General features: G+C 53.5%; 1 protein-coding gene across 2 annotated transcripts in view; it reads right to left on the reverse strand.

The window, feature by feature from the left end:
* Window positions 1–13,923, reverse strand: part of ACSS2 (acyl-CoA synthetase short chain family member 2) — a 31,557-nt gene that overhangs the window by 3,258 nt on the left and 14,376 nt on the right. Inside the window, exons 3-16 of one of the 2 annotated variants that reach the window (XM_069034463.1) lie at window positions 10,825–10,916; window positions 10,231–10,334; window positions 9,874–9,946; window positions 9,010–9,085; window positions 8,004–8,118; window positions 6,405–6,443; window positions 4,518–4,655; window positions 4,101–4,271; window positions 3,158–3,291; window positions 2,783–2,915; window positions 2,305–2,361; window positions 1,969–2,049; window positions 1,334–1,442; window positions 1,125–1,193 (exon numbers count right to left, since the gene is read on the reverse strand). In XM_069034463.1, the coding sequence (XP_068890564.1) occupies window positions 1,125–1,193; window positions 1,334–1,442; window positions 1,969–2,049; window positions 2,305–2,361; window positions 2,783–2,915; window positions 3,158–3,291; window positions 4,101–4,271; window positions 4,518–4,655; window positions 6,405–6,443; window positions 8,004–8,118; window positions 9,010–9,085; window positions 9,874–9,946; window positions 10,231–10,334; window positions 10,825–10,916 (1,391 nt within the window). The remainder of the gene's footprint in view (window positions 1–1,124; window positions 1,194–1,333; window positions 1,443–1,968; window positions 2,050–2,304; window positions 2,362–2,782; window positions 2,916–3,157; window positions 3,292–4,100; window positions 4,272–4,517; window positions 4,656–6,404; window positions 6,444–8,003; window positions 8,119–9,009; window positions 9,086–9,873; window positions 9,947–10,230; window positions 10,335–10,824; window positions 10,917–13,923) is intronic. The other variant, XM_069034465.1, reaches the window with a different exon arrangement.

Here is a 13,923-nt window from a genome sequence, read left to right on the forward strand (position 1 = left end):
CTTTACAGACCTGCAGGAAGAGGCCTGAGGCTGTAAAAGGCCCTAAACTACAGGTCTGAAAGCATCAGTTTGATGTGCTTGGGAAAGGACAAGAGTTGGGAGAGTGAACTCATTTCTGCAGTGCTCTGGAAGCTGCCAGGTGTCACTCACCCGCAGCAGCCACCTCCCCTGGCTGTTCTCCCTCCCACCTTTAGGCTTCTTTCTGGAACAGATCATGGACAGTTCACAGTGATGCCCTTCCAAAGCACAGGCTGAGGAGGAGCTGGATTTGGCAGGAGGAGACCTGCCCACATGGTCAGCTGGAAGGTGCAGAGGAAGAGGTTGGATCTGGAGAGTCCAGGCTCCAGCTCACTGCTGTGGGGAGGGGCAATGACACTCCACATCTTGGGGCAGGGGCACAACTCACTCCTGCACACCTCTGCTCCTGCACCTGTGCTCTGACATCCCACCCTGGCACTGCTGTCAGGGAAAGCCACAGGAAGGTGGTCAACTCCCAGAACGATCAATTGGAGAATTAAGCACCGCTGGTCAGGTGGAAGAGTCTAGTTTGATCCAGGGAAAAGTAAAGCAACACCTCAGAGCCAGCAGGATGTAACCTGGAGGCCACAGGCTCCAGGAAAGGAGGGAGGGAACTATTAAACAGAGTATATGGAAAATGATGGACTGAGAAGCAGCTGAATCTCGAAGACTCAGTCAAGAGAGGTAGGAGAGTCTTCAGAGCTCTGAGCAGCCTGATCCAGCTTTGAGGTGAGCCCTCCATGAAGCAGCAGGTTGGATTAGCAACCCCATGGTCCTGCCCAAACTCTGTGATTCCCTGTGGCCCTAAATCCTTCAGCACAGAGGTACCCTGGCTGGTTACAGAAGGTTCATTCCTTCCAGGGCATCGTCTCCAGGGAAAATGGTGCAGCAAGTCACCAAGTCACAGGCTTGTGTGTCCCTGTAATAACCCTGAAATAACCCTGACCCAGCAACTGGATCCACTTTGAGGACAGGTTGCTGGGCAGAATCACAGATGCAGAACCGTCCCCATAAACCAGGTGGCTTTTGAAACGGATGCAGAAGTGTCACAAAGCAAGGTGTCAGAAAGTGCACTGGTCCCCACTGAAGACAAAACTCCTTCTTACCAGAAACATTCAACATGTCATCAATTCGCCCTGTGATCCAGTAATAACCATCTTTATCTCTCCTGCAACCTAAAAATAGCCAGAAATGAGTGTGAGGCAGCAGTGCCAGCCCTCAGAGCAACTGATAAAGGATTCTGAGGGCAGGACAGGGCAAGATTTCCACTGCTGTCCCCAGGCCCCTGTGACCACAGCAGCCTGGACGCCCTTACCATCGCCTGTCACGTAGTACCCAGGGAACTTCTTGAAGTAAACGGTTTCAAACTGCTGGTGCTTTCCGTAGAGCGTGCGCATGATCCCTGGCCAGGGCTGCTTAAACACCTGGGGGTGAAAACCACAGAGCTGGGGCAGTGAGAGCCACCCCAATAACCCAGGGCTGCACCACTGTCACAGAGATGTCAGAGACAGCCATGAGTAGCACTCAGACACTCGCTGCCAGTGCTGATCCACTGGGAAAGTCTCACCAGCTCTGGCCAGGGGGAAGGAGCTTGGCTGAGGAGTTGTTCCCATCCTCCTGCCTTGCCCATATGTGCAAGTTCATTCAGTGATCAGCTGTAAAAGCTCCCAAAAAGTTATGGCCTTGAAGGGAGTTCCCACCACCCCAGGGGGCTCTTTGTGTGGACCAGAGTTAGTGGAGGTAGAATCACAAATTTTTTAAGGTTGGAAAAGTCCAACCATCACCCACATTCACCACTAAACCATGTCCTCAAGTGCCACCTCCACACATTCCAGGGATAGTGACTCTACCCCTTCCCTGGGCCAAAAGATGTGGGTAGTCTACCAGGAATGTCCCAGAGCTCACAGGGAATGGACAAAGGGAGGGTGGGGAAGATCAGCCCTTCCTTACCAGGTAACCTTCTGCTTCTCCTTCCAGCTCTTCCCCCGACTCGCTCAGGATGGCAGGGACCACACCGAAAAAGGGGAATGTCTGCCATGAGGAGCAGGGAGAAAGGAGAGATGGAGGTGAGCCCCTGCATTAGACCCCTGTGAACCAGCAGGATTGGCAGGCAGAGCAAAGAGCTGTGGTACACGGGACCCATGAGTGTGGCTGCAGGGGCCAGCCCTGGGATTTGGCTGGTGGTCACCTCCCCACTGTCCCCCCACCCCCTGGCAGGCTGCAAGCACCCAGCCATGGCACAGACAGGGCCCTGCTGAGGCTCATGGGGAGAACACAAGTACTCACAGCAGAGCCTGGCTTCATGGGGGTGGCAGCAGGAAGGGGTGTCAGCATGTGGCCTCCCTGCCAAGAGAGGCAAAAACCGGTGAGTTTGGGCCATGCCAGCCCATCCCTGAGCTGTGCCATCAGCTCTGGGAACAGCACATCCCAGGCAAGGCTGCTCAGGGCAGGCGTGGAGATGGGCCCTGGGAATGGCACAATGGAGAGTCTGTCTGGGCACAAAGCTTTGGAGCTAGGGGAGAGAAAGAGGGGAAGAAGAGCAGCATCCAGAGCACAGTTTGGAAGAGACCCTTGGAGAGGAAGGTTTCCCCTTGGAGCCTGTTTGAGTTCCAGGATAGGAAGAGAAGGGGCACACCAGAGTTTCCTGGGCAGGCCAAACAAGTAGACCCACAGACCCAAAACCCCACTAAGTGAAACCTGCCAAGAGGCCCTGCAGGGAGCACAAGGGACAGAGAGGTGCCAGGGACACCCAGCTAGGACTCACCGTCTCTGTCTGCCAGAACGTGTCCACAATGGGACACCTCTCCTCTCCCACCACACGGTAGTACCACAGCCAGGCCTCGGGGTTGATGGGCTCACCCACAGTCCCCAGCACCTTCAGAGACTTCCTGCTGTGCCTGCAGAGAGGAGGGGGCTGGCAGGGATTCAGGAGGCCGTGGAGAGCAGCAGCTGTGAGCCTGCTGCACAGCAGAGCCTGCAGGAACCCCTGGGCTACCCAAAATGGACTTTGCAGGTACAGCTCAGAACTTTCTCAGCACTCTTCCATAGGGGAAGAGAGGAGACCGGGTCACTTTGGCAGCTCCCACTCAACCCTGCTGTGCACAGCCAATGTCCTCATGCCACTGGGACTGGCACTCACTTTTTGACGGGCTCCTCGCCGTACTTCATCAGCAGCCGGATGGCCGTGGGTGCTGTGTAGAACTTGGTCACCTTGTACTTGTCAATGATGCTCCACATTCTTCCGACATCTGGGTAGGTGGGGACACCTTCAAACTGAGCAGGAGACAGAGCAGTGACACAGCTGTTTCTCACTGCTCCACACCTGCAGCACCTGCCCAAGCAGGAGGAGCCAAACAGCAGCTGGACCCCACCATGTCCTTACAGGGGTACTGGCCTGAGCCACCCCAACAGGGTACCACACAGTGGAACCAGCCCAGGTCAAGGACCCCCCTCACTGCCTCCTTGGGATGGAGTTGGCATCATCCCACCCCAGTTGTCCAGCAGATGTCCCCTGACACCCCCTTGCAGCATGGGCACTTGGGTGGCCACCACAGTGACACAGTTCCACCAGCCCAAATGACTTTGCCCACATGGCAAAGGGAAGGAGGTCCAACACTGTGACAGAATCACAACCCAAAGTACAAGGAACTCCCTAAAGGCCCCTCCACCATAACAGTGATTTTCCTGTTTGCATTTCCCTGGGGATTTTGGGCACAGGTCTCTGGCTCCCTGATCTGTTACATTGCCAAGAGAGATACAGGCACAGGAGTTAAACAACAAGTTGTCAAATCAGCATCAGCAGGGAAAACACCAGCCCCTGATCCAGTTTTTCCATTAACTCAGAACATCCCTGGTTCCATTGGTACACAAGGCTTGTACTTCTATGGGAAAGAAACAGGGAGCATTTGAAAAATTAACCAGCCAAAAGCCATGTGCAAACTACCCCTGTGAGCAGTCACCGTGCCCTCCCTGGAGAGCACCACCAGTGCTCCCAGAGCCCTGCACACCATCACAGAGCAGTGCAGGGATGCAGCTCAGCACCACCAGCTCCCTTTTCCTGGAGTGAAGCACGCAGCACTCACCAACACGCTGGTGGCCCCGTTGGCCAGGGGCCCGTAGGTGAGGTAGGAATGGCCCGTTATCCATCCGATGTCGGCCGTGCACCAGTACACATCCTCAGGTTGGTAATCAAACACGTATTTGAACGAGGTGGCAGCAAAAATCATGTACCCACCCACGGTGTGCAGCACACCCTGCGAGGAGAAGGCACAGGGGTGTCAGGGTGAGCTCCCACCCACACCCTCACCCTGCCAGGCCCAGCTGAACATCACTGAGCTCCAACAGCAGCTGAGCAGGAATGACGAGCACAGACAGCCCTTTTCCCAAGACCTCTGTGGCTCCTCTTCCTGCTGGGGCCTCCCAACTCCCCCCTCACCAGTTCCCCCAGCTGAGGGGCTCCTGTGGCTTGGCCTGTCCCGTGCAGGGAGCTGGGAGCACACCTTGGGTTTTCCAGTGGAGCCGCTCGTGTAGAGGATGAAGAGCTCGTCCTCGGCATCGCACCACTCGGGCTCACACTCCGTGCTGGCACCACTCATCAGCTCGTGCCACCACGTGTCCACATCTGGGTTCCAGGGGGCCTGAGGAAAGCACAAGATTGGAAACAGGCTTGTCCAAAAACAAGAGAAGGGGGATGAGAAGCACAGCCCAAACCTCGCCCCCCTCACGGGCCACCGAGGGAGATGTTCACAGCACAGCCTGCTGCAAACCATGCACCAGAGCTGCAGCTCCCACTCCAGAAGCTCCTTTTCACAGCCCACAGCCACGAGGAAAACCTTTAAACACAGTCTGCCTGCAACACCTGAAGCAGAGTGTCCAGACCGCAGGTAACGGCGATGAATCCCCGTGGGCAGCAGCAGCAGCCAGGACAGGCCCTGCAGTAGCAGCTGCTCTGGGCTGTTCCCACAAACAGGCTCCTCCTGCCCTGTGGGGCTGCCCCGAGCTGCAGTCCCACAGCGAAGCAGCAAGCACAGCCACTCAGCCACCTGTCCCACAGCCACCTGTGGGGATCCTGACAGCAGCACGGCCCGAGACAAACAGCAGCATGGTGGGATCACACTGCTTGGACCTGCAGGCCTCCCAAAAAATCTGTTCTCTGGGTTTTTGGGTAATAACTACCCTGGTAAGAAGTGACTGCACCAATACAGAGAGAGCCACCCAGCGCTGGCTGACTGAAGATGCCAGAACTGTGACAGAGCCACCAGCACCTGAGGCTGATGGGCTGAGCTCACCCTGAGGGTTGTTCTGGCTGTCCACCTCTCCAGGGTGGTGGCACAGCTCAGGGCAAAACTTAACTTCCCCTGACCTTCTCGCCTTTCCTCAGAGAAGCTTGGGGGAAGCTGTGCAGGGAACATGCCCCAGACTCCGCTCAGACCTTCACTTCTCCCATCTCAGTGAGGGCAGGCACCTGACCCAGACTCCTGCACATTTCCTCCTCACAGCGCCAGACTCCCCACAGCTCCTTCAGCTGGGGTGCACAGAGAGCAGCCACGGGGGTGCAGGGTGACTCTGTGCAGCCCTAAAGATGTTCATTTGACATCTGGAGGCACCAGGACCCCACAGCCCAGCACACAGCTCCCACACATGTGGTGCCCGGGACACCAGCTGCTTGACAGCTTGGCACAACTGGGCCCACTTGGAAAGCCTTCACGGACCCCCAGGGCTCCTGGTTTTACCTGGGAAAGCAGTTTCCACAATTCTGTCCCACCAGCAAGGTCCCAGGCAAGGCACCAGGTAAACAAGCCCAAAGGCATCCAGCAGTTTTCTCTTGCATCCCTCCTTGAAGGATCCCTGATTTAGCACCCAGTCTCCAGTGCCCCAGGGAGGAGGTCAGCCCCATGGCACTGTGTGTCTTTGCCTGCCCACTCCGGGGTTCCAGAAGCCACATGAGGCAGGCAGAGTCCACATGCTGGCTCTGGAGCTCCAGGTTTGCTGCCTGTGGCCAGGAAGCTGCAGGTGACCCCTGCCAGCCTCCCCGCAAAGGGAAGTGCGTTGTGAGAGCTGCTGTTGATGGGCAGAGAGCCAAACCCTGACCTGGATGCTGACACTGCCTCCCAGAGGCTCTGCATTCCCCTGGCAGCACGCTGGCCTGTGCCCAGGGGTCACTGATGTGGGTCTGTTTCTGGAAGCACTGGTGGCATTGCATTCACCCCACGCCGTGGGCAGCTCTGGCAAGCTGGGTGGGGTCTGTCACTGACATGCAGCTGCTGGTAGCCCGGTTAGGAGGGCACGTGTGGCCCTGCAGCCAGACCAGTTAGGGGAGGTGAGGAGCTGCATGGGAAGCAGAGGGGAGGTGCCAAAAAGAGGAAGGCAGTGCTGTGTGTAAATACCTTGGGATGGAGTCTCTGTGAGCTTTCAGTCTTTTTTTCCTGTTAAAAATCCACAAAGAGGGTGTGAAATCTTGGAAGTGGAGGATCCACACTGGGCTTTGCAAGCAGGGAGCTGGAAGCCCACAGGCCCGGATGCTGGGAAATCACCCTGGCAGCCTGGAAAACGCTCAGATCCAGGGCCAGGCCAGGAGATGCCCTCTGAGCAGAAGCCTGCTCATTTCCATCACCTTCCCTGGGTGCCAGCTGCCTCCAGGGTAAGTCCCCAAGGCCACTTCCTGCACATGGCTGGCACAGAGGCACAGAGCCAGCACACAACCCACAGACCATCCAATAGCCTCACACAAGCCAATGGCACAGTAAAAATGCATCCACAAGGGAAAGAATCCTTAATAAAGTGTCTAAACAAGTAGAGCAGAGAGAGCCAAAGGGTAAGAGACACCCTCCAGCCACCCCCCAGGACATTCTGCACAAAAACCTCACCTCACCTACTGGAACCAGCACAGGGACAGGCTGCCCTGCAACCACTCTGCCAGGGAAACCTCACACAGGAACTCTGGTCTGCCCCCGTTTTCCCATTCCCTTGCATCTACCCTGCCCTCACAAGAGAAGGGGCAGAGCAGGGCAAGGAACATGGCCAGGCTGTCAAACACAGAGCAACACCCCAATAAAATTAACACAGCTGAACGAGGAAAAGTAACTTGAAGGTAGAGAAGCTGCTGGACTTCTTGTTCCAGGGAAATGCACAGACCACTCCGCCTGAAAGCAGAGTCTAAAGCTCAAATACTCCCCAAACACAACCCATTTCTGAGCCAGAACAGCCTGGGGATAACTCAGTGCAAATAATCACCCAACACAGAGGGACAGAAGACCATGTTGCAAGATTTGGAGCTGTGGGGTAGCTGAAAGTAACCTGCCTTTGGAGCAGGTAAGGGCTGGGCACAGCGGGGCTGCTCAGCAGCCTCGGGAGATCAGCAGGCAGCCACAGCTCCACACCACCTTCTCCTCCTTCCAGCCCCATCTCACCACATGCCTCTGGCCCACATCCTTTCATCTGTTTTCAGCTGCAAGGGAAAGCCCCAGCCTGAGAGCTGACAGAGCCCCTGTGCCAGCTGCACACACCCTGCACTGCTCTCAGCACAGGATTGCTGCCCTGTTGGGGGGCTGCACTGGGCCCATGCCACGAGCACAGATCTCCTGGGTTTCCTCTCCTGCTTCCCATGTCACAGCTACAGTGCAGCACAGCACTGGTCTTTGCACAAAAGGGGAGAGAGACAAAGGGTTAGGAAGGAAAAGTCTTGTACTGGGCAGAGGAAAATGGGCATCTTGTCCCTAGGAGCTTTGGGAGATGTACCCAGGGGTCCTGTGGGCTGGCAGCTTGGTGAGGGTGTTAAAGGAAACAGCAAGGAGAAGATCTTGTTAAGGAAAAGGAACCATTTTTCAGACCACTCACACTGCAACATCAGTAAGGAGGGGAGAAAACAGGAACAAGAGTCAGAACAGGAGCGTCCAGGGAATCACTGCAGTGGTTTTGTACTGATCCATTTGCTGGTCTCAGGCCCACGGCAATAAAACCCCCCTCTCATCCCACCAGGAACACACCTGCACATCCTGGCACAGCCTTTTCAGAGGGGGAGACTTGCTGCAGGTCCCATCCACTGTTATCTCTTCCCTGCCCAGGTGCTTCACCACGATGCACTTTTTCAACGAGGATCCCCTGTAAAAGGCAGGAGCTGTCACACTGGGCTGCTCAGGGGCTGAGTCAGCCCTTCCTGGGATTCACAGGCAGCACTGGAGGCAGGGCAGGAGCCTGGAGCTGCTTTTGTTGAGCTGGAGCATTTGCTGCCATGCAAACTGCAGGTACACCATGAACTTCCAAGGACACCAGCCACAGGAACAGCTCAGAGAGCAGGAACAGTCTGTGCACAACTTATTGGGGATTTATCAGGTGTGATTCCTGGGGAGAAAGTGGGGGTCCCACAAGTCTCTCTCCAAGGACACTGCTGTCCTTACAAATCCCAAATTTGCCTGCCTGTGACCAGGAACAAGCCCTCCTACCAGGAGATATTAGTGGCTGCTCCCACCCCTAGGCATGACTGACTGTCTCAGAGGGAGGAAAGGCTTCCAAAGCCTGATTATACATCAAGGAAAGGCGTAGGTGTTTGCCCCCTCGTGAGGGCAAAGACAGCCTACAAAACACTGACAGAATGATCTTATTTCCCTTCAACCCTGTCAGAGTATCAACACAGTCTCCACCAGTTAATTCCCAGCTTCAGGATCAACTTCTGTCCTCCCAGGTACCTATTTTTACAGACATAAAGACTTAGTTTTCTTAAAGAGTTCGAATTTCTAACGTGCAGACTATCTGCCCTGAATTTCCATGTTTGCTCTAACACACAAACCCACATTCAGTCTCACACAAGCTACACAGATGCTGTGTCTGTAAGCTTGGCAAAGTCATTTCATCATGATTATTTCCCTCTCTGTAACATCTGATGACTGTTGGTGTCAGACCTGCTGCAGAGTCTGCCCACCTATGACAACTCCCATTTGTGCAGGAGCAGATTCTGGCAGCAATGCCCTTTTTTACAAGGGAATCCAAACTTACCTGTCTTTACATTTCCGGATGGCTTCGTCTGCAATGTGCTTCAAGTTGACCAGTTTGTCCCCTCGATAAAAGGCATCTGCAAAATGGTGAGGGAGACATCAGAGGGGCTTCCCAGCTAAGGCAGCCTGGGACAGCTGGAGCAACAAGCAGTTGCAGGAGGGCAGAGCAGAGCTCATGCACTGGAGTGAGGGGAAGCAGACAAGCAGCTGATGGGAAAGCTTTCCTGATGCACCTTTTTAGCCTAGAGAAACCGATGCCAAAAGAAACGGTGGAATTCCTTCTCTGGGAGAGGTCCCAGTTTGACCTGACAAATCTCTTGGGAATATTCTGTGGGAAATAATCTAATGCATCCAGAACACAGATTGCAGTTTAGTGGGTGCGTTTCATGCCATGGGAATTTACAAAACCACTATTTCTTGCACTGTTGGAAAAACAGCTGGGGAAATGCAGTGGGCTTACATGCAACGACTGCCACATTCTTGACCCTTTGCTTTACAAGACTGGGAGCTGCAGCAGAAATGTCCTTAAAAAACTGGGAAGGGTGGGAATTCTTGTATTAGGTCTGCCTCATGATACATCTTGCAAACATCTGGCTGACTTTGAGGAGGAACATGGATGAGAAGTGTTTGGAAACATGCTATTAGCAGCTGGTGACATCAAGCTTTACAGGACAAACTGGGGGGCTGCTTAGAGGCTTCACCACATCTCCTGAGTGGGAAGCAGCACTTGGACACAGCTACAGCACAGCATCCACCTTGGGAGGCTCAGCTGAGGCACTGCCCCTCCCTCTTCCACTTCCAGCTTTTAAAATAAAGACCTGTCAGCCAGGCAACAGGAAGAGAGTTGCTCAGATGTGTGTTTTACCTGCCGTGATGAGGAGAGAGCAACCGCAGTCAAGGATCCGCTCGCAAAGGGAGTCTGCAGAGAAACCTGCAAACTGCCAGAGAGCACACAGCAGAGTCAGCAAGGACACACAGAAACCCAGCCCCAAACCCCAACAGCTGCTGTGCAGCTCACTCAAGGCAAATGATTCACCACCAGGCACTGGTGGAGAGAGCTGGAGGAGCTCATTGCACAGTTAATGCAGGGAAACAGCAGCATTTTAATTAAGCTTCCATCCATCTCATGGTCAGCACTCCTCTTTCCAGCTCCTCTCCCAAAACCAAGAGCTGCTCCCTTCAGAGCTCAGCACCAAGGGCAGCACAGAGAGCTTGTTCCTACCACAACAGAGTGCAGAGCTCCAATCCTGGCACAGGCAAGCATAGCTACGACCAGCTCCAGGATCATTGGCAGGTAGATGGAAACCCGGTCTCCTTTCTTCACCCCTATGGAGGGAAGGAGAACATGGCATTTGCCAAAATGAGCACATTACATGGCAAAAGAACAGGATATAGAAATAAATTATTTTAATTCCACGTTTATATGCACACAGTAAAGCTTCAGCTGGAGTTAGAACTGAAGCAGCCTTGGGTTTTGCCTTTCAAGCACTAATGACTCTTGAGAGATGATGGCAATGAACACTCCATGTTCTCATCTGCCTCCCTGAAGGAAGCAGGAAAATAACCAGAGCCCACTGCTTGTTGGAAAACCCCAGAGCATGAAGTTTTGAGCACTAATTTCTTCCTTATACAGGAAGTGTACCAGTGCTGACATTACCAGCACTGATCTGTTTTCACAGACAGAGCCAGAATGAATCTGCAGGTTGCAGAGCAAATTGCTGAGAATTACTCAATAGACTGGAAGTGACCCCAATCTCCAAACCCTTGGCCAAATGCCTCCCCAGTATCCAGTGCTCCTGTTGCCTCAGCTGTGTACCTTGGCTGCGGAGGACATTGGCGAACTGGCAGACTTTGTGCAACAGCTCACGGTATGTGATTTTTGTGGACTCTCCAGGTTCATTCCCTTCCCTGGAAAAGCAAGATAACATTTGTTACTGTGCAGGAAGTACAAGGTAAGAGTGAGACTGAAAACTGCTCTGGCCAACAAATATGTCCTCACCTGCCCTTCCGAGCAAACCAAACTCCAGAAATCAAATTCTGGACTAAAGTTCTCCAATAGTAGGAAAATTAGTTCAAGTTCCCACCCCTGTGTAGACCACTACTGAAAGCAACTGAATGTGTGAAATGGAACTACGTGGCACTTTCAGAGAGGCAAAAAGAGTCCAACAGAACCAAAGCTAAGAGTGCACAGGCTCAGGAGCACTCTGGGATTTATGGCATGGCTCCCTCACTCCTGGCTGCTTACGCCTGCAGATATCTCTGCATGAAACATGGGCCAATGTGCAGCAACACCCAGCCCCAAATACCTGACACCTGATGGGATGGGATGCCAAGGGCTGCCTTATTTTCCAAGGTCATATATAAATACACCCCTGTCTGTTTGTTCAGTGTCATGCCTGCTCTGCCTTATTCTCCCCGTGGTCCTCCATGAACCAACTCTGGGCTCCTGCAGCCCAGACTCTGATGGGAAGACGAGCCAAGGGCTGCACCCAGAGAAGGGACAGGAATGTCACATCCCCAGGGAAATGGCTTGCTACGGAAGTAAAAACCAGCTAATTTTAATGTGACTCAACACTTCAGACATGCAAATGTGGTGGCACTCCCAAAGGATCAAGAGATTCATAAAGAATTTGACATGACTTCACACGTGGAGCAGCAGCACCCTCCTACACTCTGGAAGGACAGGGACACTTTTCCAGGTCTCTCCAAGGCAGCCAGCACAGAAACTCCAGTGACCCGTAGATGAATAGGGGTATCACATCACTCTCAGCTGCCAGTGCTTCTGGAAAAGTGTCCCCTTAGTGTGTGCAGCCAAATGAAAAGCAACACTGGTGCTGGGGAGAGGCCAGGAAGCACCTCCATGCCAGTGGGGTGCACGACAGTGCTCCCTCAGGACTGCAGCCAGGCTCTGCCTAGCTCTGAAACAGAAACCTCACTTCTTCAACACATCAAACAGAGCACTCCAAAACTAAGGACGAAATTCTAGCAAAACCAACCACTTCCGCCAGCAACACAAACAGCAGGAAGGCTTCTGGGATGCAGAAATGCAGAAATTCTGTAAATCATGCCATTCTGTGCCAGCACAAGTGACCACATGCTCCAATGGCAGACAAGGTCCTGGTGGAGAAACCACAAGAGCTGGGAGAGCCCCACTGATACAAGCTCTGCTCCTGCCCCATGTAGAACAGGGGTTCCAAAACTGGTGGATACACCTGGATCATCCCCTTCAAAAGCTACTTGTGAATCTGTTGCTTACACACTTGACTTATCCCTCTCAATACCCAATTATGCTCCTGGCTTCCACAGTGCTCTGCAGCAACTGGGACCTGATACCTGCACTGACACAGGACAGGGAATCTTCCCACCACTGGCTGCTGGAAGGGTGATTCTCTGCTTGATCCTTTATGCAAGTTTGGCCCCTTCTAAGTGCAAAGGGGAGAGACACAAGAATACAAAGCAAAAGCAAAGTGCGGGAGAGCGAACCAGAGGCCAAGGCAGGCGGCTCAGCCTTGACATCCCAGCAGTTTCCTCTCCTTTTCCCATCACAGCCAGAAGCATCCCTTTGAGCTAAATGACATGTGAAACTATTAGTCAAGGTCCCTTACAGCAGGATTCTCAGCTAGGAAAGGGAAACCAGGAAATCAGTTTCCTTTTTCATTCTGTTACTTGAGGTCAAAGATCCAAGAGCTGATTTCAGTGCTGGGCTGTGCAGCTGTAACTGATCTGGCTCACAGGAACAGCATCTGCTTTTGCTGTGTCTGGCTCCACACTGAGTGCCTTCTCTCACCATCCAGGTTTTCCTTTGTCCATCTACATCCAGGCTGGTGCTGTGCAAACCCGCTTGTGTCCAGACGTGCAGGATCACTATGCGTGCAACTCTGCCCTTAGCCAAGAGTCTTGCTATGGAATAGATCTTCAAAGACAATTATAATGCTTCCAGATGCAAGCTGGAGCACCCCAGCCCACTAATCCCTCACCTGAAGGTCATTGGGGTCTGTTGGGCACCACAGGCAGGCCCTGTGCGAGCCAGCCCCCAGCTCAACAAACAGGGCAGGGTGGAAGGATGTCCCTTTGTCTGTGCTCTGCCCCAGCAAAGGATCTAATTACAGCCTTTACTAAGAGAGGAACACATTAGGAGGAAAGACTAGCACAGGCTGCCCAAGGCCCTGCATGCTATTTGGGGGCTGGTAGCTGAGGGGAGAGGCAGCCAGGTCACCCAAGCTGTGGGTTCTCAGGGCAGCAGCCCCGTGACCCCTCAAGCAGAGCTGCATCGTGCACATGGTGCCCATGAGGGGCACGGACCTGCCCAGAGCCACCTGGCACGAGGCACCGCTCGGACATTCCTGCTCTCCCTGCACATGAGAGGCACATCTCAAATATGCCAGGTCCTCCTCCTTGGCAGGATTCCAGAGGGACATTCAGGCCAAGGAATGTACCCAGGCTCATCCTCAAGGTCAGAACACATAAGGCACTGCAGGAGAAGCACAGAGCAAAGTCAAAGAGAAGTTAGAACTTCTGCGAGGATTTTCAGGAGGCTTTCAAAGTCCTCTCCATTTATTTGCATGACTGTGAAACAGCTCCACTACCACCAGCGGGGGAAACCTCAGGCTTCATGTTTTAAGAAGACCTTGTGTTCAATGGGAAACAAACCATGCCATTGCTTCTACAGGACAAGATGCCTCCTTTCAGTGCATCTCCAGCCAAGGCCTTGAGCAGTCTCTCAAGAGCAGGCAATTGCTTTATGTCTCCCTGCATCTGAAAATAGTCTGGAGTGCCCACAGCTATACTCAGCAGGCTACAGCAGCACTCAGGCTGCTCTGTCCTCTGCTCTGGCACAAAAGCCCAGTGAATGATGGATTTTAGAAAGGGCATTTAAAGGAATGCCCACTTGCATGCTATTAAGTACTCTCTGTGT

The sequence above is a fragment of the Aphelocoma coerulescens genome, chromosome 20 (genome assembly GCF_041296385.1).
Source record: "Aphelocoma coerulescens isolate FSJ_1873_10779 chromosome 20, UR_Acoe_1.0, whole genome shotgun sequence".
In the NCBI taxonomy this organism is placed as follows: domain Eukaryota; kingdom Metazoa; phylum Chordata; class Aves; order Passeriformes; family Corvidae; genus Aphelocoma; species Aphelocoma coerulescens.